Source organism: Galeopterus variegatus, unplaced genomic scaffold (assembly GCF_000696425.1).
Source record: "Galeopterus variegatus unplaced genomic scaffold, G_variegatus-3.0.2 Scaffold3172, whole genome shotgun sequence".
In the NCBI taxonomy this organism is placed as follows: domain Eukaryota; kingdom Metazoa; phylum Chordata; class Mammalia; order Dermoptera; family Cynocephalidae; genus Galeopterus; species Galeopterus variegatus.
Genome location: NW_007729283.1, coordinates 159,720 through 185,910, shown reverse-complemented (window position 1 = coordinate 185,910; position 26,191 = coordinate 159,720). Strand labels below are relative to the sequence as shown.

Here is a 26,191-nt window from a genome sequence, read left to right as displayed (position 1 = left end):
AGGAAGGAAGGAAGGAAGGAAGGAAGGAAGGAAGGAAGGAAGGAAGGAAGGAAGGAAGGAAGGAAGGAAAGAAGGTGAGAGTGAGGGAGGGAGAGGGTAAGGAGGGTTGCTAATTATTAGGATAAACAACGAAAGTCAGAATATAGACTGATAGGCTATTTTAAGCATCCTTATAAAAATCATTGCATGGAAGTAAAGTACTAATCAAGATGTGGGTAAAAGAATCTCAAACCCCTAACCATCTCTGTGGATGACATCCACCTACCTAGGAAGCCCCAGAGGGCCTGCTGCCCACTCTCCTGACTTCCTTGGGTGGCTACTTACGCAGGTCTGAAAAGAAGAAAAAGAAGACCGTGGATTTCTAAAAATGGTCTCTAACTTAGACTAGACTTTTCATGAAATCAGACTAAGTTTACCATACTCTTCTTCCTTGCTCTGTGCCTAGGGCCACGATGTTTATGTAATTAACCAGTGTCTAAGTATTAGCCATGGCTCATCCTTAAAATATAACTATTTCCATTTCCTAGCAGTCAGCCAGTAGCACAGGAGGAGGCCTTATTAATACAGTGAGACCCAAGGAAAGTTTCTCTTCCCTTCCTGCTCCAGTTCTCAATAGCCCTGTTTCTGGCGTGATCAGACAGAGGAGAAAAGCTTGCAGACAGGGGCCTGCTGAGCTCTCTGGGAGCAGCAGCCTCTGGCTGCCACCACTCTCTATTGACTGCAAACTGCAGGGAGAATTTCTGTTCAGGGAACTTAGTATCTCTCTGAGTTGCATGAAAGAGCAACAACACAAAACTGCCAAGATTCCATGTTTACAGCTATCTCCCACAAAGACAGAGAAAAGGCTTCCTTGCCTCAGTTCAGTGGAGATGAGCATGACACATTCTCCCACTGCAGTGTGCCCCTCTCTGTAGCTTTCATCCTACCCCACACCCACGAATCAAACTGGGAGGCTCAACGCATTTCCCTTCTTCAGAATATATCCTGTAAGTGGCTGGCTCATTAGCTCAGCTGGTTAGAGTGTGGTGCTGATAACACCAAGACACAGGGTTCGATCCCTGTACTGCCCAGCCGCCAAAAAAGAAAAAATAAATGACTGTTCCTTTTTCTATGATTAAAATTACATAATCATTGGAAAAACTCTGGAAAAAATCAAAAGTGCATTAAAAAATAATAAAATCATCAATAAGTTCACCACCCAGAGATAACTAGTGTTAACATGTTGGCATAACTTTTTCTAGTCTTTTCTCTGGCTTTGAAAATGTGTATATATGTACATGTACTCGTATATATAAAGACAGAAATAACCAAATTGTATCTTCAATTTTGCATTTTACTTTTTCCAACTCTCATTACTACAGATGCATTTCTCCGTGTTATTAAACATTCTCTGTAACTTAATTGTAAAGAGATGTACGAGAGTCCTCCACGTAGAAGGGCTCTACGCTGTTTACCCTTTCTCAGCATTTTGGGGGCATTTAAGTTGTATCCAAATTTTTAACTACTTGAAATTAAACTTACATAAACATCTTGGTACATAAATTTGCATTTCTGATTATTTCCTTAGGATGGATTTCTAGAAATGCAGTTAGTGTGCCCCAAAATGAATATTTTTAAGGCTCACATTCTATATTGCCAAACTGCTTTTCAGAAAGGTGGTTCCAAACTACATCCTGCAGTATATGAGTGTTGCTCTCATCCTAGCCTCTTTGCTACATGGAAAATGGCATTTCACTACTGATTAATCTGTATTTCTTTGTGTCTAAGGGAAACTCTTTGTAGTAGGATTAGGGACCATTTGTATGTTGTCATTTGTGAATTTCCTGCTGACATTAGTTCCAGGTTAACCATTAACCCGGTATTTCAGACCACACAATTTAGGCACCTGTTGTCCTGTGCAAACCCAACCCAGAGGCCAGCCTCTTTATAAACGGTCAGGAGACCGGAAAGTTCAAACTGTAAACCTAAATGTGCAAGTAATGACAGAAATGTCCAGGACTCTTTTACAAAGCAGGAAAGACTACTAAATCCACACAAACCTTTGTGTTTATATTTGAAGAAATTTAACCAGAGATGACTGAGTTCCTAACATATGAGGCCATTGAGACCCTCTGTGCACACACTCATTAGCACAACTGAACATGAAACAGAAGTCTTTGGACTCCCAGTCCAGAGTTCCTACTTCAGACAAGGGCGCAGAGGCTGAAAAACGTAAAACTAATGTGGAATAGCTGTAGCCTCAAATCCTTCCTGAAATGACTATGCTAATCAAAAGCAATACAGAAAAAGACTAGTAAAATTCTCGTTTATACAGATTTCAGAAATACACATGTGGTTGACAGGTCTCAATTTTTCTTCCCAGGCTAGCTTGATCAAGTTGTTTGAAGGCTTTCAAAAATTATAATTGGAGAATTTGGAATTACTCATCATAGAAAGAGGATGATTATAATTTCATCTGTGGCTGGCTGATTTACCAAAACACCTCTGATAAGGAGGTAATGCTCACGGATAGTTTTCAGAGGCTGTTGCTGCCCTGATGTGACTCAGCAGGAGTAAGCTGACAGCAGTGCTGAGAAATGGTTAAGATGGCTTTCTGTACTTTCTTTTAAAAAGTCAGCCTTTTGAGTATTTAAAATAAATCTCTTTCTGGGGAAGGGAGCATGAAATAGAATCTTACCATCTTGAAAAGAATTAAAAAAACAAAATAACTGCAGATCTATTTTAATTTGCACCATATAGCTGTTCCTTAAAGATAATGGTAAAGAAAATTCCAAGTGTACCTTGAAGCTTTGCAAATTAGAAACATATTTGACTAGAAACAAAGTCATATCCAAAACTGTATTTTAAAATTATAGCAGAATGCCGCATACCTTTTTTCCTCCTCGAATATAGTTTTAAACCACTGTAAATAAGTCATAAAAATAGCCAGACCCTGTCCTATACCTTAGGATTGTTGGCCATGGAATAATTGGTTGACTGGTTACTTCTACAAATTATTATTCAGAAACTGGCAGAAATAGACCTTGCTGTGAAGAAGCCAGAAGTCACCCACATATGGTCTTTGTTTCTAGATCTACACAAGAAGGAAATATTTCCCATATTATATTTGGTCTTTAAACTTAACTTCTGTCCAATTCTCACTATTCTAAGGAGAATATTTCCTTTGAAGAACATAAACTTTTATCTGTTTATATCGAGAGATTAAACTCAATGTATTTAAACAAATATTCACTAAGAATGTATAATATCCATGAGACTGTGGCAGAAACACAATTCCCATCCTCATGATCAACAATAATCTTTATCTAGTCAGGCAAATTAGTTTCCATAGATAAAAAATGCAAAGCAGAATTGGTAAATTCTATAACCTAAAGTACAAACATTTTAACTAATTTGTTTATCTGAGGATTAATGCTGTTAATGTGTTTAGGGTTCTTCTGTTATAGATAAATTTATTTTTACACATGAAGGTCTCCAGGACTAATGAGAAGTAAATTATTTTAAGCATGTAATTCATAACTAAATTAGTATTCTGTACAGGAAATTGGTCTGAGGGTAGGATGAAGGGAGGTGGCTTTCCATGTGCTTCATTTTAATGAAACTGGGTTTTAGTCTGTATTACAGAAGTAATAAAAGTGCTAAAAGTAATATATTTTTTACCTATAAAAATACATATCCTTTGATGTAGGATTCCCCAGCATTAGGACTTGACCCTACAGACATGCTCTCAAATACTTACTATGAATATAAAGAGAGTAATTAGACATTTTTTCTTTTGCAATAGTAACTGGAAAAATCAGTGACTGCTTACACAAATTATGAGATATCCGTATGATAAAATACTACGCACAAATAAAAAAGGATAGGAGATTTGTATGTCCTGATATAGAAAGACCATCAAGCTATATAATTAAATTTAAAAAGCAAAAGGCAAATATGCAATATATAAAAAACATGTAAGATGGGTATATCAATAAAAACACAAACGTGTGGAGATAAGCAAAATCTTTTTCTGGAAGAGATCAAAAGAAATATAAGTTGAGAGAAAAGATGGAGAGTGGGGTTCAGGAAGGGAGATATCAATGTTCACTTTCTGTGCAGTTAAAAAATTTCAATTTTATATGTGTATTACTTGTGTTTTTGTTTTTTACTGTCAATATGGATTATCTGAATAAGGACATAATGAGACATTCCCCCACTCCCTGCTCTTTTCTTCTCTGTAATTAAAAAAATATTCTAAAGGATATTGTATTAAACAAACAAAAAACAACAAAAGGACAACTGAAAGAAAAAATTCCAGGAATTATGCTTCTGGCAGTCTGGCAAATAAGACAGGCTGAATTACTGTCCTGATGAAAAACAAATGAAAAAGCCAGATGGGATATAAAAAATTTGTACATTGCTTTAAATTTGTCACTGAGCTAGCAAACCAAACCAAACCAAAATAAAACCAAAACTAAACCAAACAACAACAAAAAACTGAGGAAGGTACAGTTTCTGAAGCCACCCTAGTGATGAACTTCTGAATGGCATTAAGCACAAAAGATGGGATATAAAACCTGGGGCCTGATCAACCTTGGGAGTCTAGGAGAAGACCTTCAAATAAGCCAGGAACTGCCCATGTAAAGGTGAACTAGAAATAAACCTGTGGTTCAGAATAGAAAAGCAAGGAAATTTTACTATCTTGACCATGGTGATGTGTTGAAGGAAAGAAAAATATCTCTCCTGAGAATTGTCGACATAAGTAGACCCTTATATAAGCTTGGGACTAAAGTCATGCTACCTGTATAATTCTAAAAACTTCAAGCAGAAAATTTAATTTAAAGCGGTCTTGGGTTGGTAGTATCTCCAAGCAAGAGGGTGAAGCTAACACAAATCATTTCTAGTACAGTGGTTCATAAACAAAGGTGCAACAAATATTAAGTGTACAGTTAAAAATCACACGGACGCGTGCACAAGGAAACAAGGCACCATGAGTGAGAACAGAAGAAACATTAAATGACTTTAGATATATAGCTATAAGACAGATAACATAAAATGGTTAATATACTTTAAAAAATAAAGAAAGGTTTGAAATATATCAAGAAGAGACTATAACATCAATAAAGGAGATTAAAATACCCATCTAGAAATGAAGAATAAAATAATTGAAATAAAAAACTCAAAGGTTGGATTAATTAGCAGATTAGATACAGAGACACAATTAGAGACTGGAAGATAGGTATAAAGAAATCACCCAAAATGCAGACTGGGGAAACAAAAAAATATAGATATTGTGAAAGGACAACTAAGAAATGTGGATCGTAAACTGAGGTGGTCTAAATACATCTAATCCAAGTTACAAAAGAAGAAACTACGGAGAACGGGATGAGGGCATGATAATACTTAAAGACAGCAACAAACAACTTTTGAGATACCATCTTAAAGATTTAAGAAGTCCAAAGTCCCAGGCAGAATAAATAAAAAGAAAGCCATACCTAGGTAGAGCAGATAAACTTTAAAACACCAAAGACAAAAAAAAATTCCTTAAGAGCAACAGAGAGAAAAGATGGATCACCTAAAAAGGAATGACAAACCAACCCATCGCTCCTGTTGAATTCTAATCAGCAACAGTGAAAGATAGAAAAACGGCCCAAGAGAAAACTGTCAACTTACAATTCTATTGTAAATAAGACTATCTTTTTTTTTTTTTTTTTGTCCTTTTGTCCAAGAGAAAACTGTCAACTTACAATTCTATTGTAAATAAGACTATCTTTTTTTTTTTTTTTGTCCTTTTGTAGACCGGCCGCACCACGCTCAGCCAGTGAGCGCACCGGCCATCCCTATATAGGATCCGAACCTGCAGCACCGCACTCTCCCGAGTGCACCACAGGCTCGGCCCTAGACTATCTTTTAAAAGTGAGGTTTAAAAAAGTGAGCTTGAAATAAATATATTTTCAGACAAATAAGAAATAGATGGACCTACCTGGAAAAAAAAAAAAGACATTCTATTAAACTCCCAATAGAAACTTTTGGGGAATTTAACAAGTTGAATCTAAAATTTATATGGAAGAACAAATGTCCAATCATAGCCATGATTCTTGTGAAGAAAAGGAACAAAGTAAGATGATTTCCTTACTGGATATCAGACTTGTAAAATTAAAATAACAAAGGCAGTAAACTAGCACTGCAGAAAGCAAATATGCCAATGGACAGAATAATAACGATCCTATAAATAGACCCTGGCATATATGACAACGTGATTTATGATGGAGAGGACACTACAGATCAGTGAGGAAAAGAGTGGACTGTTCCATGAATGGTACTGAGACACTAAAAGCAATAGCCATAAAGGAAAAGATTAAGTTTTATTACATATATCAAAAATTTCATCTCATTAAAAGAAACCATATAAATAAGACAAGCCAAGAACTAGGAAAAAATACTTGCAATAAATTTAGCTGAAAAAAAGATTAGTATCCAGAATACTTAAAGAACTCCCACAAATCAATAAATGACAACCCAGAGGACATAAGGGCAAAGGACACTAACAGGAATTAAATGGAAGAGGAAACAGAGATCCATAAGCATATTAAAAACATGCTAAGTTTCCAGTGTCAAATTTAACACACAAAGTGACCTGTTATATACTGACCGGTTTGGCAAAATTTTAAAAGTTGGATAATATGAAGTGTTGATAAAGATGTGGGGCGATGGGAACCCTCATTTCTATTGGTGAGAGTGTAGGTTTATATAACCACTTTGGAAAGCAGTTGGTGTTCCCTAGAAGAATTGAGCATGTGCATACCCTACAATTGAGCGATTCTACTCTTAGGTACACACCCTAAAGAAATGCTGACACATGTATGTCAGGAACCATATGCAAGAATGCTCATGGCAATTTTGTTCATAACTGCGCAAAACAGTCCAATAACTATTAATGATGGTATGGATATATAAACTGCCATCTGTACCGGAAATTCTATTCCATATAATGGAATACCACATAACAGGGGAACAGGAATGAAATATAACTTCATATACCAACAATGCTGAATCTCAAAAGATCTTGATTGAGGAAAGTAAGACAGAATACATGAAATATGGTTCTATTTACATAAAGTTCAGGAAAACATAACAATATATATTGTTTTAAAATATATACAGAAGTGATAAATTTATAAAGAAAAGAAAATGAGTAATTCAAAATTAAGGATAGGTGTTAGCTGGAGGAACGGTGGAGAGTGTAGGAAGAGGGGTGATATGATTGGAGAGGGGCACCCTCGGTATTCTAAGTGCCTGTAATATTCTATTTTTTATACTTAGTGGGGCACATACTCTCATTTTATTCTTTAAATTGTACAATACATTAAATACATCTTTTATATATATATTTCATGGGGAAAAGCACACACATATTTTTCTGAACATTATGAGGAACAGATTAAAGGCCAACAGGAAAAGAACTTGTCAATGGATTTACAATATGATTCTCCATCTTCTAATCCATTATCCACATTTATCAGAGTGATATGTATCAAGGCAGGATTCAGGCAAGCTTAGAAACAGAAATTACATAGAGGGACCAGATGATATGCATAACCTCACATGAGATGCTATAAAAAGCCAAATAACATTATGGACCATTCCTCTCTGCCTCATACGTAAAGATCTCAAATTACTTAACTCAGTAAAACAAATGGAGAAGCACTGAAGGCTGGATTCTACGTGAGCATACATCATCACATGCTAGAACTGACTGAGCAATATAAATGTACCTCAGATGGTTAAGGCTGACAACGACCTCTGAAGCACATCTGAAAAACAGAATTCTTCTGCTACCTATATTTACTCTGCTTCAGAACTAACACCTGCTTCAAGTTGCTGTTCATGGAATTGAATTCTTTTGTAAAGTAGTATATGCTCACCTGTGTTTGACCATTTTTTGATCATGGCAAAAATGGCTGAAGAATCTTGCGTAGAACAAGTGCATGACAGCATGTTCTTTCCCTCCAATGTACAAATCCACAGGCATCCAGTAATCTGCCAACGCTTTGCTAAAAGGGCTGGAAGAAAGAGAAATGAGCATGTTAAAAAACCTGCTTTAACACAACTGCATAAATTAGACAGACCTACTGTAAGCATATGCTTTGAAATGAATAACGTCAGGGAAAAACAGTGACTTGCTTTTTAAAATATAAAAAGAGAAAAGCTTATATAATAAAGGAGAAAGAAATCAAATTGGTGTTAATTTATGAAATTTACAAAAACTGTTACAAAAAGACATTATTGACATTTTAACAAATACGATTTTCATATAAAATGAAGACTTGGCCGTGGCTCACTAGGGAGAGTGCGGTGCTGATAACACCAAGGCCATGGGTTTGAATCCCATATAGGGATGGCCAGTTAGCTCACACGGTGAGCATGGTGCTGACACCACCAAGTCAAGTGTTAAGATCCCCTTACCGGTCATCTTTTTAGAAAAAAAAAAAAGAAGAGGAAAACATACCAGCGAAAAAGGTATCTCAGTACAATGCATATTAGAACATCTAGATTTATTTTACTTTTTACTATGATTAGATAATTGAGATTTTTAAGTGCTCACCAACAGAGGGCAATGTGGCATTTATAATGAAGATTAACATGCAGCTACTAAATGTTCATTTTAAAACAGAAATCTAGTCTTATTTTTTAAAGTGGCCTTAAAATATAGATAGTTCGCAAGAGCCTATATGGCTCACTGAATGCACTAAAGAATATTTAGGGTAAATTGTCATAAAATAGCCCAATAATTCTCTCTCATCTAGTAGCTACTCTTTAATGAATGAAGATACTAAAAGAAAGGCTTCCTCACATTCCAGGGTCCTGGAGAGAACAGGAAACTCCACTTCTCTCTATTTTTCGGTTGGGACCATTAGGGGAAGCGGCAGAGCTGGCCAGGGACAGATCTTTCCATTCCCAAGGTAGCACCCTCACTTGAAGTCAGTCTGTCAAGTAACCCTTTGCCTTTGGAAGCTTTGTACTCCTCAGTTTCAAATATTTGTGAATTCTCCCCGACATCTCAAGGCACCTTTTTTTCCCAGCAGGGACTTGGCTGGCTCCAACCCTGAGGCTGGGAGCTAGAGCTTGTCGCTTCTGCCTGGCCAAGCATCACATGCTGTGTCTCAATGTTGCCTGGGTTTTTCGTCCTAGTCACCATGCCAGAACCCTCTGGTAAAAATTAAAAAAACATTTTCTTCTTTTGTGAAAAATGGTTCCCTCAAGAAATTCAACTGCTAACCCAGGCAAAAGAAAAGAAAGAGAAGTGAAGGATGGTATTTAGCTCCAAAACAGGTTTGGGATAAATTACAGAGTGAAATGTTGAAAGTAGCGATGGCTGGGATTTATGATCTACCCAGGACAGCATCCTGTGAGAACTCAAGCTGGCGCTGAGTAGGACAGCAGCATGCTATGAGGGAAATGAAGTGCTCTGCGGTCTTTGCAGATTGGCGGCTGTGCGGGTCTCAGGGTGCAGCTGGCACAGTCAGAGGTCCGTCACTGTGGTTTTGCCTCTGTCACCTGTATGAAGGCTCTTCTGTGAAGCACCCTGTGAAGGCAAATAGCCCGGCTCCCCTGGCATTCCAAGCCAGCTGTTACTAAATGGAATGCACCTATGGCCCCTTCCAGAAGGAAGGCCCAGAAAAGGAGCCCCTCCATGGGTTAGACAGGGCCACCTCGGTGGGTCCCAGCTGTGGTAGTACCTTGCATCCTTTCTGCCTTTGCAGGGTACTGTTTACTCAGGATCCCACTCATTTCTGAAATGAACTCAAATTACAGAAATGCAACATCGCAGGTCAGGATGTAGGGGGAGGGCAAGAGCACCTATCTCACCAGAAATATATCATTTTACCACCAATGAAGAATCAGGGGGCATTTTTATATGTAGACAACAGGGATCCAGAATATTTTTACCATGGACTAGAGCAATCTGGCAAGGTCCTTTTAAGCACAGTGCTTGTATTTTTTCCTGGGCTTCAGGATAGTTGTCTTTAGCTCTTATTCTCTCTCTTTGCCTGGCTACCTACTGTTCACCTTCCCTTAATTTTTTTTCTTCTTTTTTTGTCAAAGAATCACATGAATATGGATGAAAACTTGAATAGTACTGAAAGGTTTATAATGAAAAACAGTGGTCTCCAGCCCCAATTCTTCCCTTCTTCCAAGGCCTGTCCCTCAGCTGCTTTTAATTCTTTTGGCTGTTTCTCCTGGCAATTGTTAAAAAATATGTTTATATTCTTTATTGATTTATCAGTTTGGGATATTATCCATTGACTATACTTCTTAGTTCTCTCATACTCTCCACTTCCTACCTCCCTGTGTAGTTACACCATTATTTTCAGTTAAATAAATAACATTACATCTTTATAATTATATAAACGCAGTTTGTCACAAAGAGCACATTACAATAGCATTTCCTTCCTTATTCTGTTGTTTTATTTGCCTCGTACTTGGGATTTACTTGGTTGTGGATAATCTAATTTAATAATTTAACATATTCCCTTTAAGAGAGCCTGTTTTGAGGAGCACAGTGACCAGCGGCAGCAGCTCTTGGCTGCTGCATTTTTGGGTCCTCTCTTGTGTTCACACCAGCCCATGCTCCCCCAGGCTGCTCAGGAGTCTAGAGGGAGGGGACTAGAGCAGAGCCATTTCTGCTGACCTGGCACTCTGCAATGGACAAGCTTTGCTCAGGGCTCCCCACCGGCCTGGCTGAGGCTTTCTCACGGCAGCACTGCGGTCCGAGGCTCTTCCATCTGCTCCCCCTCCTTCCCCTCCTCTTCCCACATCTGTCACACCTGCATCATGGTCTAAGTGTTCTCCCTGCCTCCTCCTGCTCCTCTCCCTTTTATCCTGCACAGGCATTCCCCCAATAAGTATCTTGCACATCTAATTCCGTCTTGGTGTTTGCTTCTTGGAGGACCCAAACTGATCCATGCTCAAAGACCTGGGCAGGGGCTTTACCTGTAAGGGTTCTGAGGGTCGGTGTACCGGAAGTAGTACCAAGCAGAATCAACAAAAGTATCCATCGTGTCTGTCTCTCTCTTGGCTGCTCCCTTACACCTAAGAGATAAATGAAGTTCATCAATTGGCTTCTTTTAAAATTTTAATGCAATTTTCCACTAGCTTTTGAAAAAGATCTGACAATGAGTATGAATTTAAAATATCATAAGAAAAATGCCCCATCATGAAAAGACAATTCAGAGACAGCTCTCTTTAAGAATTGTACAGTACACGATGTTTTAAAGAAATTTACACAATAAAAATTTCAGTCTTCAACAATTTAAAGTCTTGTTCTCTATTTCTCTGAATTTAACCTGGTAGGAAATCTAACCACCCAAAAGAACAAGACAGGATTAAGAGTCTCTTTTGTGCATTAACTTCTATTTCAGGCATGTCAAAGTTGCCTTCAGCCAGTGACTATTTTATGATGTTTATGAAACAAATCAATACATGAAGAGAAGTTGAAAACTAAATGTAGTGAGATGTGCTGGAAATGAACTTGGGTTTGTTTTTTTTCTGCTCTGGGGCGAGGGGTGCAGAAATCCACAAGGATAATCTAAGGAAGATAAATGACCTTGGAAGCCCCAAAGGCATTGGCGTGCTGCAGTCAGCTCACACCAGCTGTGAGAATCAGTTGTGAGCCTCTCTTCCCAACTCCATGACAAGTGACCTCAAGTTGGTAGCTTGAAATTAGCCCTGGTGGGAGTATGAACACCACAGAAACTGGCAAACATTACAAATCAGAACCCCCCTCCAGAGAGCTGGTTATGACACATTTCCTGCCACACCACTGCCTATAGGTAAGCTCCTTACAGAAGGGGGTAGAGAGCGCCAGTGTCCAAGGCAGAGAATGAAGTGACATCCTTGGTGTGTGAAGGGTTGAAAAGAAAAAGCAATCCCCATCTGAGAGATGGAGATGTCCCAGGAGGATCAAGACCCACAAAGACCCAATTGCTACACTAATTTTTAAGAACATTATTAGAGTTGCAGGCCTGTGGGACTGAAAGAACCAGATGCCAAAAGCCACACCCTTTAGGAACTCAAGAGAGAGTTCCCTTAGTCAACTCTAGCACAGGAGAGGGCTTAGCCCCCTTGAAGACTTCTCAAGGCCTGGATCAGTGGCAGTACAGCACCCCTGTCTGACGGACAGAGGCAGTAATCAACAGAGACCTTGTGTGGCAGTTAGAAGCCACAACAGGAACACATAGCTCAGACTCCAGGCCCTCCTTTCTGAGGGATGGAAGCAGGGCCAATCACCCCTCCAAATACTATATTTTGGGTAGTGTAGGTCCTTGGGGGTTCTTGGAGAGTTTGGTGAGGGGGGATGAGGAGTCCCAAGATGAAACTGATGAATCTTCTGCTAATTTAGCATGCAAGGGCTTGAGTCTGTTTTAAATTTAAAAATAAATGAAGGGCTACATTTATATCTTGCACTTGTGAAGCAGTTTATACTTGCTTTACAAATATTACCAAAGGAAACAGCCAACCCTCCACACCCTGCCCTTGCCCCCGTGCCAGCTGATTAAATGGAACTGGCTACGCAGAGAGCGTGGGAGCCCCAGATCTGGCAGGGCTCTGGGACCCTTAGGGGCATTTTAGTCAGGGGGCCGCCCATTGGGAACAGTGGTGGTCCCTAAGGGTAGGAGCTTGTCAGAGAGAGCCCTCAGGGAATCCTGTTTCCTACCACCCAGGGCTGCTACAAGAAGTTGATCTCAACAGTGCATCTCTAAATTAAAACCAGGTCTTTTTATTTAGAGAGCAATCAACCAGAACGCAGATACTATTTTGGGAAATAATTAGAAGATAAAGGTTACTTTTTCTCCCTTGCCTGATGTGTGTACTGGTACAAGTGAAGAAGAAAATGCAGGTATTGATTTATAGAAGGAATAACATCTAGCCAACACACGCAATGCTGATTTCCTTCTTAACGGTCCTGTTGGACTTGGAGAAAACTAACATGTTTTATTGCTGGTACTAAAAACCTGATGGTAAGGAAGAGGCTACTTGGAAAGTGAGAGGACAGATGATGGTGATGGTGATAACAATATCAGTATTTAGCTCCAATAGTAATAATATTGTACTGGTGAGCAGGCACTGAGTCAAATACTTCACAGGTATTATTTCATCTCCAGTAACCCTGGGGATTATGAGATAGATACTACTCATGTCCCCATTTTGCAGATGAGTAACTAGGGTTCAGAGAGGTAAAGAAACCCACCAAGGTCTTGTCTTGGAGCTCAAGAATTAGGAATCCATATCTGTTGGACTCTGAGTCCTGTGGTCTGTACCACTGTGCTGTCTGGGTTGGCCACACTGGTTCAGTGGCTCTCAGCCCTGGATGCTCATTAAGAGTTGACCAATACCAAGGTCTAGGCTCTATCTTCCAGGAATTCTGCAGCCAGGGCAGAAAAACTTATCCCTACCAACCAGGTTGCAGCTGCTGTGCTGTATGCAGGCCACTATCTCTAGCAGGGAAGTCTTTAGTCACAGCTTATCAAGAAAGACAGTATGCTGGGCCAGCCTGGTGGCACGCTGGAGAGTGCGCCACCTGGGAGTGCGGCGGTGCTCCGGCCGAGGGTTCGGATCCCATGTGGAGACCGGTTCCCGCTCACTGGTTGAGCGTGGTGCGGGCGCAACACTGAAGGTTGCGATCCCATTGCCGGTCCCTGGTGCGGGCGCGACACCGAGGGTTGCGATCCCGTTACTGGTCAGTAAAAAAGACAAGAAGGAAAAAAAAAAAAAAGAAAGACAGCATGCTATTTTCCTCCTGGAGCCCACAGTTCTACCCTAAAATGGCTGAGGGCTTCCTAAAAGCTCCATCTCAAATTTCAAAACCACCTGGTTGAGGACCTAGGAGGATTTCTGGCATGTCCCTGGGAGGGTGGTGGTCATGCTTCCATTTACTGAAACCCTGCTAGGTGCCATGTGCAGGATTATCTGTGTTAGTTCTAGTCTTCTGAATAGCACATCAAGGGGGTTATGATAAAGGAATTGAAGCTCAGAGAGGTTAAGTGACTTTCCCAAGGCCAGACAACTAGTTAAGAGGTAGAGCTAAGTCTCGAATCTATTATTGTCTGACTTGCCAGAGACTCAGTTTAATTGAAAGTCCTCTTTGAACTGGCTACCTAGTTGAACTGGCTACCTCATTACCAACCTAATAACTAAGCTCTATACTGACAGAGGACTAAACTATCTTAAAACATCTTCATCATGATCTATAAAGCAAAGAAAAATGCCTTCTCAATAAAAGGAAGAAGGAAAATAATGGAGCTTGATATCTGTTATTTATTTGCTTAATCAGCTGATATGGCATCATAAAAATCACACTAGAGGCATGATAGTGGATTGACAGAAAAACAATCCCATTTCCAAAATGAGGAGAAAGGAAATATGATGCATCTCAGCATATTAATGAAGTCCCCTGAGCATACTCGCTGTCTTAGCTGCTACTCTGCTACTTGTGATAAAATCGCCACTGTTATCACAGTCACTCTATCGGAAAACTATAAGGCAGAGAAGAGAAAACATTTTCTCTCATCTCCAAGAAGCTCTTTGGAATATAAAATGGAAGACAGTGATCTTTTACAAAGCTATGATGAAAAACTGCAGCTTTTCCATCAGTTGGATCAGATATTTCTGGCACAGATCTGAATTGACACCACTGCTTCCAACAGCTCAGAAGAGAGAGGAGGGAGCCTATCACAGTGGCTGGACCACAGATTCCAGACCTTCTCTCAAAGATCCCAAAAGACCTACGCTATTCTTTCCAGCCCGCTGGAAGTCATGGAACAGAGTTAGCACCAGAACGGAGGAGGTTGTCTGAAACCCCAGGAGGTGCTGGGGCCACAGGCACCGTTACCGTCACTGTGGGGACGTGGCTCCTTACCTTGGGCAGGAGCAGTTCACCCACTCCGAAACCATGGCCAGTGGGGAGCCTCCCTTGCCAGTGAAAGCTGTGATGTTGGGCAAGGTCACGGGCAGGTCCTCCAGAGGCACAGGCACAGGGCCACAGGCTGGGCAGTGGACCATGGGGATTGGTGTGCCCCAGTACCGCTGCCGCGAGATCAGCCAGTCTTTCAGTTTCTCACTTGTCACATCTCCGCCCACTCTCTTCCCCTGGGCTTTCTGAGTCAGGGCTCGAAAAGCATCCTGCCGGGTCATACCTGTGAACTGAGAGAGAAGGGAGAGGGAGAGGGAGAGGGAGAGGGGGAGAGGGAGAGAGAGGGAGAGAGAGGGAGAGAGAGGGAGAGAGCTTGTTCCTCCCTGCAGAAGACAAGCTACCACCCCCATGCTACCACCCCATCTTGCCGTGCTTAGGTGTGGCTCTCCCATGGGACCAGCTCTGTGCAGGGCTGTGTTATGACTTTCATGAGCCCTAGGTGCTTTTGCCCTTTGTGGGTCCTTTCCTTCTTAAGATATTACAAATTACATCTTATGGTTGATATAAGAATAAACATAATGTTTGACCCTAAAAGTTCATTTTTTCCCCCTGATTTTAAAAGAAATTAAAACATTTTTGGGGGGTCTCTAAGAGTATTGTGGGTCTTAGGCACCATGTCTACTATGTCTAATGGGTAAGGTGGCCCTGGTTCTGTGGCTCTCCTTATCATTCATTGAAGCCCTGCAACACCTATAGAGATAATCAAATATCAGCATTTGGCTGCCGGTAAAGAACTACATGATATGTATTTTTTAATGATTATTCCCTTGTTGGGGGGGGAAATATCCAGAAAAGAAAACTTCAATGTTATCTTTCAGCAGAAGGAATTCAGACAAGCAGGGGAACAATTTGGAGCCTCAGCTTGAAGAACCAGACCACTTTTTTTTATATTTAAATGCTCCCATTTTATAGACAGCAGGGCAGAACATTAATAGTACAAAAGGGAAATTCTTCCACCTGATGCTTTTCAGAGAGCCAAACTAATGATAGGCATGGAGGCAGTGTGGCTTGTTAACAACCCAGGTCATCAGTACCCCGGAACTGGGTCAATGAAGGCACACTATGCCTACTATGTGCTGGGCTTGTGCTAGGCATTAGTTTTTCAGAGAGCCAAACTAATGATAGGCATGGAGGCAGTGTGGCTTGTTAACAACCCAGGTCGTCAGTACCCCGGAACTGGGTCAGTGAAGGCACACTATGCCTACTATGTGCTGGGCTTGTGCTAGGCATTAGGGGCACAAAGATAAATATGATCTGCCATATCCTCAGGGAGTTTCCAGTCATGAGGCATAAAGAATAAGAAAATACAGTTATGTTTACCAAAAGTAGCCCTATTCATGAATGGTCTGAAGTGTCTTCTGAAGTACAGAGCTCTCTACCAAGGAACCACTTATACTCTGGGAAGACATTTTCTATGTCCTGCACTCCCTTGATCATATAGTTAGGATGCAAATTGTAACAAGTGCTCTTGAAAGTTTATCTTCTCGGTCTCTATCTTCTTCACTGTCTTTACATTCTAGAAGCTCCTGGATGAAAGCAGCTTTTCATATCCATTCTCCTTCCACTTGTTGAAGGAATTCCTTTATCTTAGATACTCAGCCTAGAGCCAGAACAGACCATCTGAAACTACTTGAAAGAAGCCAGGGAGAATAATTAATGCCCAGAGCCCTATATTAAGGAATAAGTGTTTCTCTGGGCTCTTCAGAAGCCTAATTTTGGCCATGGTGTCCTCTTTCTTGCCCTGCAGAGGGTTAACTGGGGCTCCCTTATAGACACCAAGATTGGCCTGGCTCTGCTCCACCTCCAAGAAGGCTGCTCAAACAAGGTCTAAAAAAAGGTTTAAGGTTCAACATCTTTAAGCATGATTCATGTCTGGGGATGCAATTTATGAAGCAAAGACACAAACATGAGGTCAGAAAATGTCACCCCTTATAAGGGAAAAAAAAACCTGGCCATTCTCCCTTATTCTGTAGTTATATATAAAACATCCTATAGTCAAGTAGCCCCAAACCTGAAAGACCTCGATCTTCAGGTCTAATTGAATCAGGATCACTTAAGATAGGGCCAGTAAGCACCTCCCAGGTGACTCAGAGACATGGCCAGGTGAGGAATCACTATGGTAAGCCTGTAGTTCCTAGAATCTGCTGCACATGAGAATAAGAGTCACCTGGGTAGATCTGAACACTCTTGAAGTCTGATCTATGCCCTCACCACCAATAACCATTAAATCAGAATATCTGGGGTGGGACTCAAGCATCAGTATTTTAAAAAAACTTTCCAGGTATTTCTAATGTGCAGCCAAGTTTAAGAAAGAGTGCTCTAAGTCAGTACTTTCAAACTTTAATATGCATACAAATCACACATGGATCTTATTAGACTAGGGTGGGGTCTGAGATTCCACATTTCTAATAAGCGATGCCAATGCTGCTCGTCTGGACCAGACTTTGAGCAGCAAGGTTCTAAGCTGGTGATTCTCAAAATGTGGTCTCTGGATCAGCAGCAGTATCGGCAGCACCTGAAAACTTGCTAGAAATGAAAATTGTGGGGTCCCACCCAGGAGTACTGAATCAGAAACTCTAGGGTGGGATGGGAGCCAGGCAATCTGGTTTAACAAGGCCACCAGGTGACTCTGATGTGTGCTCAAGGTTGAGAATCACTGCTCTAAGCCGGTTGAAAATCACTGCTCTAAGCCATTTCCCACATCTCTGTGCCGTCCTTCACCCTATCTCTTCCACCATACCTTCTGGTTTACTTCAACATAGAGGACTGGGCTCAAATCCTACCAGACATACCATCTTCAAGTGCTACTGTTTCATGCTAGCAAGGGATAACATTGACCAAATAAACATGACTCAGAACTTCTCTGTTGATTTCTATAAATGAGTTAAACTTTAGGTGGAAATAAAGTCAGTAATGTGGAGAGAAGAGAAACCTTCTCTAGGAAGAACAGTCAATTTCAGTCACCTCTCTCAAGGAACCAGAGATACCTTGGCAAAAATAATTTTTCTCAAGCAGAAGATTCCCCAAATAAAGTTTAGTTACTTCAACACCATAGTATTCTAGCAATGGATTCAAATTAGAGTTGATAAACTTCTAGATCTTGAAGAAGAATATTATTTAGTTTTCACAGATGAAGAAATAAGGCTGCAAGACTGTTGTTAGGTGTTGGGACGGGTGAACGGCGGGTTGTGACTTGCATCTGAAGGAAAGTGTCCCATCAAGCTCATATCAAGGTCATGATTTTAAAAGTAAGTTCTCAGGCCTATGTCATGGGGCACCAACCTCAGCAGAGCTGCTCAGTCTCTCTGTGCCATCTGGCAAAGTTTCAATGACCTCAGAGTAGGACAGGCCCAGGGTTTGGGCTAAGATGGCATCCTCTGAGCTGGTGCTGGGAATTCCTGTTCAGAGGGGAAGAAACACAAAACACCTTCTTCGCAAGTGACCAAATCACAAAATAACTGACAGCACTGACACTCAGCTTTAGCATCTTAAGGGAGACATCCCTCTTAGTTATAGAAGTTATAAAACCACATCACATTCATTGAGAGGATGGAACACAGCCTTCGAGAAACCCACCACCCAAACACAGCCAGATTACCATATACGTATTATTTCTTTTAAGTGTTTTTCCTTTGCTTAGTTTCTTTTTTTAAATAGCTGTAATCCTAAAATACACAATTTTGAGTGCTTTTTGCTGTTCAAACAGTAAATCACAAGCATATGGAGAGGCCTCTTTGAATTCCCTCAGTGACAGAGGACAGTGGCTTTCTCTTGAGAAGCAGGGCTGACTTCTCCAGCATTTCCTAGTACCCTAGAAAACCCACTCAGGAAGCTGAAGCCTGGCACTGTTTTGTTCCTGAACGCAATAGTGCATTCTGAGTAGACATTTATTCTTCAACACACGTATCTTCTTAAGGAGATGGAGTTGAGCATAAGTAAATCCCTCATCCACAGGGGCCAAGGCTTGTTGTTTCAGCTTCAGCTGTTCATAAAAACAAGGTTTTTTCAGTTGCTGGTTCTGTAAGGGCAGAGTTTCTCAACCTTGGTACCACTGACAGTATGGACTCTGTTGTAGGGGCTGTCCTGTGCATTGCAGAACATCGAACAGCATCCCCAGCCCTTACCAGGTAGCACTCCCCGAGTTATGACAAACAAAAATGCCTCCAAAATTGCCAAATATTTCCTGGTGGCAAAACTGCCCCTGGTTGAGAACACTTGCTATAGGGTTGTCTGTCAAAACTGCTGCTTGTATTACAACGCATCGTGTGGAAACAGAGATATAAAACTGAGTAAGACACACAATGCTTAAGTCAGATCTCAGCAACCTCTCTGAATGTTGCCCTGAAAGGGTAGATTAATGTTTGGGAGACATGTTCTAAAGCTCTTCGGTATGATGGAAAGCTCTGTGATATGACGGAAAGTTCCAGAGCATTCTTGCTGAGATTATTGACAAAAAAGTAACTAAGGAAGTGAATAAATGTTGAGTGGACATGAAGGGCGAGGACAAATGACAAGCAATAAATATTACCAAAAGATGTTCATGGTCAAGAAGGGAAAACAGTCATTTACTACATTCCAAAGCATATGGTTTGGAGAAACTAGGAGTAATGTTCGAAAGGAGACACTGTGACCACAAAATTTATTTGGCCATATAAAGAATGCTCTGGGCCATGGTGTTGGTTATGTGAAACTCAGCAGAATGTGAACTATTTGTAACAATGCAGGTGGAATGGCAAAAAACCACTTTATTTCTGCTTCTGTTCTTCTTGGAGGGCAAGAAACAATAATTTAGAAAATGCTAATTACGCAACTGTGGGAAACAGTGATAACAGAAAAACAATTTTTCATGCACCCCTAAAAATTTGATCTTTATTTCTGCTTCTGTTCTTCTTGGAGGGCAAGAAACAATAATTTAGAAAATGCTAATTATGCAACTGTGGGAAACAGTGATAACAGAAAAACAATTTTTCATGCACCCCTAAAAATTTGATTTTTTTTTACTTCAGAACTCCTGATATTGTGTCAGTGATTTGACTTGAAACTGAACAAACAAACAAACAAACCCCCCAAAATCCACATCACTAAGAGCTTCCTTAATTGTTTATCCCAGCTGGCTGTAGTAATAAATTTTACTAATTATAAAATGCAAAAAAGTAATGGGAAGGAATTATTTCTTTAGACAATACACCTTCTAGGTTTAAATGGTCAGAGGAGAATGACTTGAATGGCTTAATATCAGCTTTTTTGCTTTGATGTTTCTTCAAACCCCTTCATCAAAAAGCTGATCTAAGCTTATGAGGAAAAATATGATTTTAACTTCTTCTGTGTGCTAGGAAATAGTGTGGACACAACTTTCTCAGTCTCTTTTTGGAGACTGGCTGGAATCCACAGTAGGAATGTTGGTGAAGAGATGCATAGGTCTGTCTTCAAGAAAGGAGATTTGGACATGGTTGTTTAGGTTCCCAGACCTTTGTTCATTCTCAGACTTCCTGTTACATGACGAGAGTTTAGAATGCTCATGAATCAGTAAGGTTGCCAAGGATAACCAGTTTACAGTTCTAAATATGCCTTCAATTTTACTGCTTTTTCACAATCCTTTTCTCAAATACCTAAAGTTCACCTCCTCCCCAAAGCCTTCACCAAAAACCCAGCCCACCTCGATCATCAGCAGTTGCTGATGGCTCTATGAGTTTTGAAATTGGATTTTCATCTTAATTGTATTGTTCCTACATCATATGTACAAGTCGAAGCGCGGCGGCGCTCCCGCCCGAGGGTTCGGATCCCACATACAGACCGGTTCCCGCTCACTGGCTGAGCGAGGCGCGGGGGCAACACTGAGGGTTGCAATCCCGTTGCCGGTCCCCGGCCCGGTACGGGGGCAACAATGAGGGTTGCGATCCGTTGCCGGACACGGAAAAAAAAAAAAAAAAGAGCTGTGGGGAGTGCTGGCTGGGAAGAATTAATCAGAAATTCAAGGAACACAAAGCAAATGAAAAAAAGTGAGGAAATTATGAACTTCAGGAAAAACAAAAAGATATACAAAAAGGAAAACATAATCATGGCATACTTGGCTCAGTTGTGAATGACATTTATGTGGTCATAATAAAACAATATGGATTTATCAGAACATTGTGTCATCTTAAATGAAGTTTATTACAACTACTGCAAGCAGGGAGACAAGCCATACATGCATGTAATATTTTCACTGAATATATGTAGGGTTGGAAATATAAGACCTAAAAGTCCCAAAGGAAGAAGAGATGAGAGTTCGTAAACAAACCAGTAGTAAGTTCACTTGAATTTATTTACAACATAAGTAATCAACAACAGTTATAAGTTACGAACTCTCGCTATATACAACACTTACCATGTTTTATGACTTCATGTAATTATCTAAAATATATTTTACAAATCCCAAAATTAAAATCAGAATAGGATTTAGGATTTATATTTCAAAGGGGTAAAGACAGGCTCTGTAGGCATCTAGGCCAGCTCTTATCTTCTTTCACTGAGGATGTCAGGAAGCAAAGGATGGGGTGCAGAGGAAACAGAATGAAATGCAACCCAAACAGGTCTCCAAGGCTGAAGTTCAGCCAGCATCCACTGTACAGATACACCAGCTGGGAGACACCTGCTGCCCCAGCTGGCAGAGAGTGGATTTACTTCTCAAAGTGAAGACCCCAATTTTTGATCCCATATTGTCCATTCTCAAAAAAGAGATATATATTTGCGAATTCTGCAATTATGATATAATGTTATTAGGAGGCTGGAAGGTGAGGAATGGTGGAGTAAGAGTGAAAGTCAATAGGTAATGTCTAGAATTGGTGACTCGAGAGACAGCAGTACAAGCATATTACATAGACCTGAAGGTCTATGTCAGAGAAACAGCTTGTGGAACAGACTACCAGTTAATCCCTGTACTGCCTCCTCTTCTGATTCAGCAATAGAATATTTAGTTGGACAGATAGCTGCATAGCTAACGGCAGCACTGTTCAGCCTCCCTTGTAGCTATGGGATGTGGCCATGGGGTATGTGCAGAAGCAACTGCCAGGTCATGCCATCAAAGGGAAGCAACATGCCTTTCTTCCTAACATGCTCTACACTTCTTACTTACTGAAATTCAGATGAAGTGTAAAGCATCTTAGAAAACACAGATAAAACACCAAAGGCAAAAGCAACAACAACAAAAAACAGATAAATTGAACATCATCAAAATGAAAAACTTTTGGTTTCAAAGGGCACCACCATCAAGGAGGTAAAAACACAGCTCCCAGAACTGGAGACCGTTTTTGTAAATCATATATTTGATAAGGAACTAGTATCTAGTCTATATAAAGAACTATTAAAATAATAAAAAAGCAGCATAATTCAAAAATGATCAAAGGACCTAAATAGATATTTCTTCAGTGAAGATATATAAATGTCTAATAAGCACAGGAAAAGATGCTCAACATCATTAGCCATCAGGGAAACGCAAGTCAAAACCACAATGAGATATCACTTGGCAATGAGATATTGCCAAGAATGTGGAAAATTAGAACTCTCATGAACTGCTGGTAGAAATGTGAAATGGAGAAGACGCTTTGGAAAATAGTTTGGCAGCCTCAAATGGTTAAACAGTTACTATATGGCCCAGCAGTTCTACTCAAGGAAAGAAAACATATATCCATACAGAAATCTGTATAAAGGTTCACAGCAGCATTATTCATAATAGTAAAAAAGTGGAAATGACCCAAATGTCTATCAACTAATGAATAAATAAAATGTGTTATATCTATACAATGGAGTATTATTTGGAAATAAAAAGGAATGAAGTACTGTTACATGCTACAACACAGATGAACTTTGACAACATATCAGATGAAAGAAGCCATACACAAAAGGACAAATATTGTATGAAATATTTACATGAAATATCCAGAATAGGCAAACCTATGGAGACAGAAGTAGATTAGTACTTTCCTAGAGTTGAGAATTAGGCAGGAAGGAAGCGAGGGGGGTTACTGCTAGAGAGTCTGGGATTTTTGTGGGGGATGTTCTAGAACTGACTGTGGTGATGGTGGTACAACTCTGTGAATATACTAAAATCTACTGAATTGTACACTTTAAGTGGGCGAATCGTATGGTATGTGAATTACATCTCAATAAAGTAGTTACTAGAGAAAATAATATGAAAAAAATGTACAGTACTGCATTAAAGGGCTGGATTTTTTTAAAATTCTACATAAAAGTCCTATTATGCCAGTTTTTCAATTAGGAAAATAAATATTAGCAGATTTGCAATGAATGCAACTTGCTTGCTGTATGTACCTGGTCAAAATCTATTTCTCAAGGAGAACGAAACTAGAATCTGAAGGTCCTGACCAGGTCTAGTGCTCTCCACACTTCTTGTAATTTCTGTGGTGATGTGATATAGGAACCCAAGGAAATGACAGAGAAATCAGAAGTACTGAAGCATTTCACACAGAGGCTAGATGAGAGCTAACGACTTTAGTGATCACAAAGGAAACATTCCGGACACAAAGGTGCCCTCAGCTCTCCACCTACTGCAGAGAAGGCAGGTTTCTCATGTCCTCCGTTCCCCAAAGCAGTGCTCCACACAACTAGTTCTCAGGGACATTCTGCGGAAACAGGGTTCTGTGGTTGAGTGAGTGTGACAACTGTTGCATATGACTTCCTCTCCTAGACAGACGCGGCTCACATCAGCATAGAAAAGACTCTGAGAAGTCCAGAGCAAGGAAACCTGTTTATTTTTGTTTATTCCAGGTTTTTTGAACCCAGAAGCTTTCCCCTCCATATAACATCTATTAAACATGTGCTGAAAAAATGCTACTAGAAATAGTTCAGTTAAGGCCGGCCCGTGGCTCACTCAGGAGAGTGCGGTGCTGATAACACCAAGGCCACGGGTTCGGATCCTATATAGGGATGGCCGGTTTGCTCACTGGCTGAGCGTGGTGCTGACAACACCAAGCCAAGGGTTGAGATCCCCTTACCGGTCATCCTGAAAAAAAAAAAAAAAAAGAAAGAAATAGTTCAGTTAAGGCCGGCCCGTGGCTCACTCAGGAGAGTGCGGGGCTGATAACACCAAGGCCGCGGGTTCGGATCCTATATAGGGATGGCCGGTTTGCTCACTGGCTGAGCGTGGTGCTGACAACACCAAGCCAAGGGTTGAGATCCCCTTACCGGTCATCTTGAAAAAAAAAAAAAAAAAAAGAAAGAAATAGTTCAGTTAAAATCCAAAGTATCACTCCAGGATTGTGGATCTGCTCCTCACCTCTTTGTCCCGCCCCCATGCTGATACTGTGGAAACAAAACAATAGTGAGCAATTAATTATTTAATGTTCTGTGGCTTCCAGGGAGGCTCTTGTGCTCTAATGTGTCAATAACAACAGGATTCTAAGTTACCCTTTAGAGAGACCTCATTTACCCTTTTGGCAAAAAATGCATTGGGTAGACTGCTGGTGACTCAGAGCTGAAAGTGTGGTTCGAAAGCCTCAGGGTTTGAATATTTTAATATTAGAAATACAAGAACAGACTCCAGGAAAAGACAGAAAAGCTTCTAGAACTCTGATAATATTTCCTTATTGATGGTTTTTATGGTTTCTAGTTCCTACCAAGTCAGAGCTTACATAATTTGATTTAAGACAAGAGTTGGTCAGTTGAGAAAAGGAGGCAACATCAATGATTATGGAAATAAACTAAATCTCAAGAACTCTAGGGAAGCACCTTATTTTTTTTTCTCTCTCTTAAAGGAATCTATGCCAAATTATAGGTTGCTAAGCAAAAAGCAGGACATTTAGTCAATAACCTCAGCAACCCAGCCGGCTGGGCCAGAAATCAGGAAATCATCAAAGAATCCTCAGTCCTTGCTGCCTTCCAGATACCTCTAGAGTTTCTCTCTCCTCTTCACTATGACTCCTGCTGTTCTCAGGTCCTCAGCTCTTCCCATAACTAAGGGGATAAGCTGGTTTGTCTGACTTCACCCTACCTCTGAGCATCACCCTGGCCCTGTGTGTCACTCTTTCCTCAGAGCCCTTCAGCGCTCTTTCTCTACTCATGACACCCCAAGACCCCCTTACCCAACAGCCCCACTGCTTCTCCGCTGAGCAAGATAAATACAAAAGACATGTGACTTTCCTTAAGTCATACAGATGGATCTGGAACCAGAACCTTGGTCATCTGGTGCCAAATCAGGAGCTGATATGTAGAAATCAACTTAGCAACAGCAGGAACTCATGTTTGAGAATTTAAAGTCCTGCAAATGATACTTGCAAATGATTGATTCAGTCACAATTGTGTGCTGCCATGACCCTTAGTGGTCACTGCTTTAACACTAGTCACCCTAAAATCCTGACAGTCAAGGAAAAACGAGCCAGTTGGCAATAGTAAATGACAATAGTGATATAACATTCAGGTTTAAAATGTAACCCCAAAAGCCAGAGGAGGCATAAATCCACATTCTTGGGTAATTTTAACTCACCTTTTGGGAAAATTGTATCACACTCAATGCACCATACTGGCCTTACATGACTATAATGTCACATGTCAAAATCCAGGGACTTGATTGCAAATGAATCTAGGGACTCTAAATAAATTGACATCTGCAAAAATAATATTTCCACTCTGAAAATTAGATTTGGAAGAATCTAGTGCCAAATGTAATGTTCCATTTGAAATTATTTCAGAGATTATTAAAAAGAGGGGAGAGAGTAGCTAATGCCATTCCAAACGGAACATTACACTTGGCACTAAATTTGCCAAAATGAAATGACCAGGCCATGTCAGCTGTGCCGATACCCAAGTGGTCATAAAAACACTGCTGTTTATTTGGACAGAAATAATTTTTCAACTTCTTAAGTATGAAATATTTTGAATTTATACAGTGTCTTTCACCTCAGGAACTCCATCTTTTCTTTTTTAATTTAACATTTAAAAACATTTTAAAAATATTTTTTAAAATATTTTATTTTATTTTGTTGATATAATGTGGTTGATTATTGTGGCCCATTACCGAAACTTCCCTCCCTCCTCTCTCTTCCCCCTCCCTCCCAACAATGTCCTTTCTGTTTGTTTGTCCTATCAACTTCAAGGAATAGCGATTGTTATGTCTTCTTCACCTCCCCCCAGGTTTTTGTGTGTGTTGTCCTATCAACTTCAAGGAATAGCGATTGTTATGTCTTCTTCACCTCCCCCCAGGTTTTTTTTTTTGTGTGTGTGTGTGTGTGTGTGTGTGTG

General features: G+C 40.3%; 1 protein-coding gene across 1 annotated transcript in view; it reads right to left on the bottom strand.

Annotated features, from left to right (window-relative positions):
• LARS2 (leucyl-tRNA synthetase 2, mitochondrial) overlaps nucleotides 1-26,191 on the bottom strand; it is a 186,647-nt gene that overhangs the window by 48,654 nt on the left and 111,802 nt on the right. Inside the window, 4 exon segments of the mRNA XM_008584192.1 lie at nucleotides 7,908-8,045; nucleotides 10,978-11,076; nucleotides 14,903-15,186; nucleotides 18,239-18,354. Coding sequence (XP_008582414.1) covers nucleotides 7,908-8,045; nucleotides 10,978-11,076; nucleotides 14,903-15,186; nucleotides 18,239-18,354 — 637 coding nt within the window.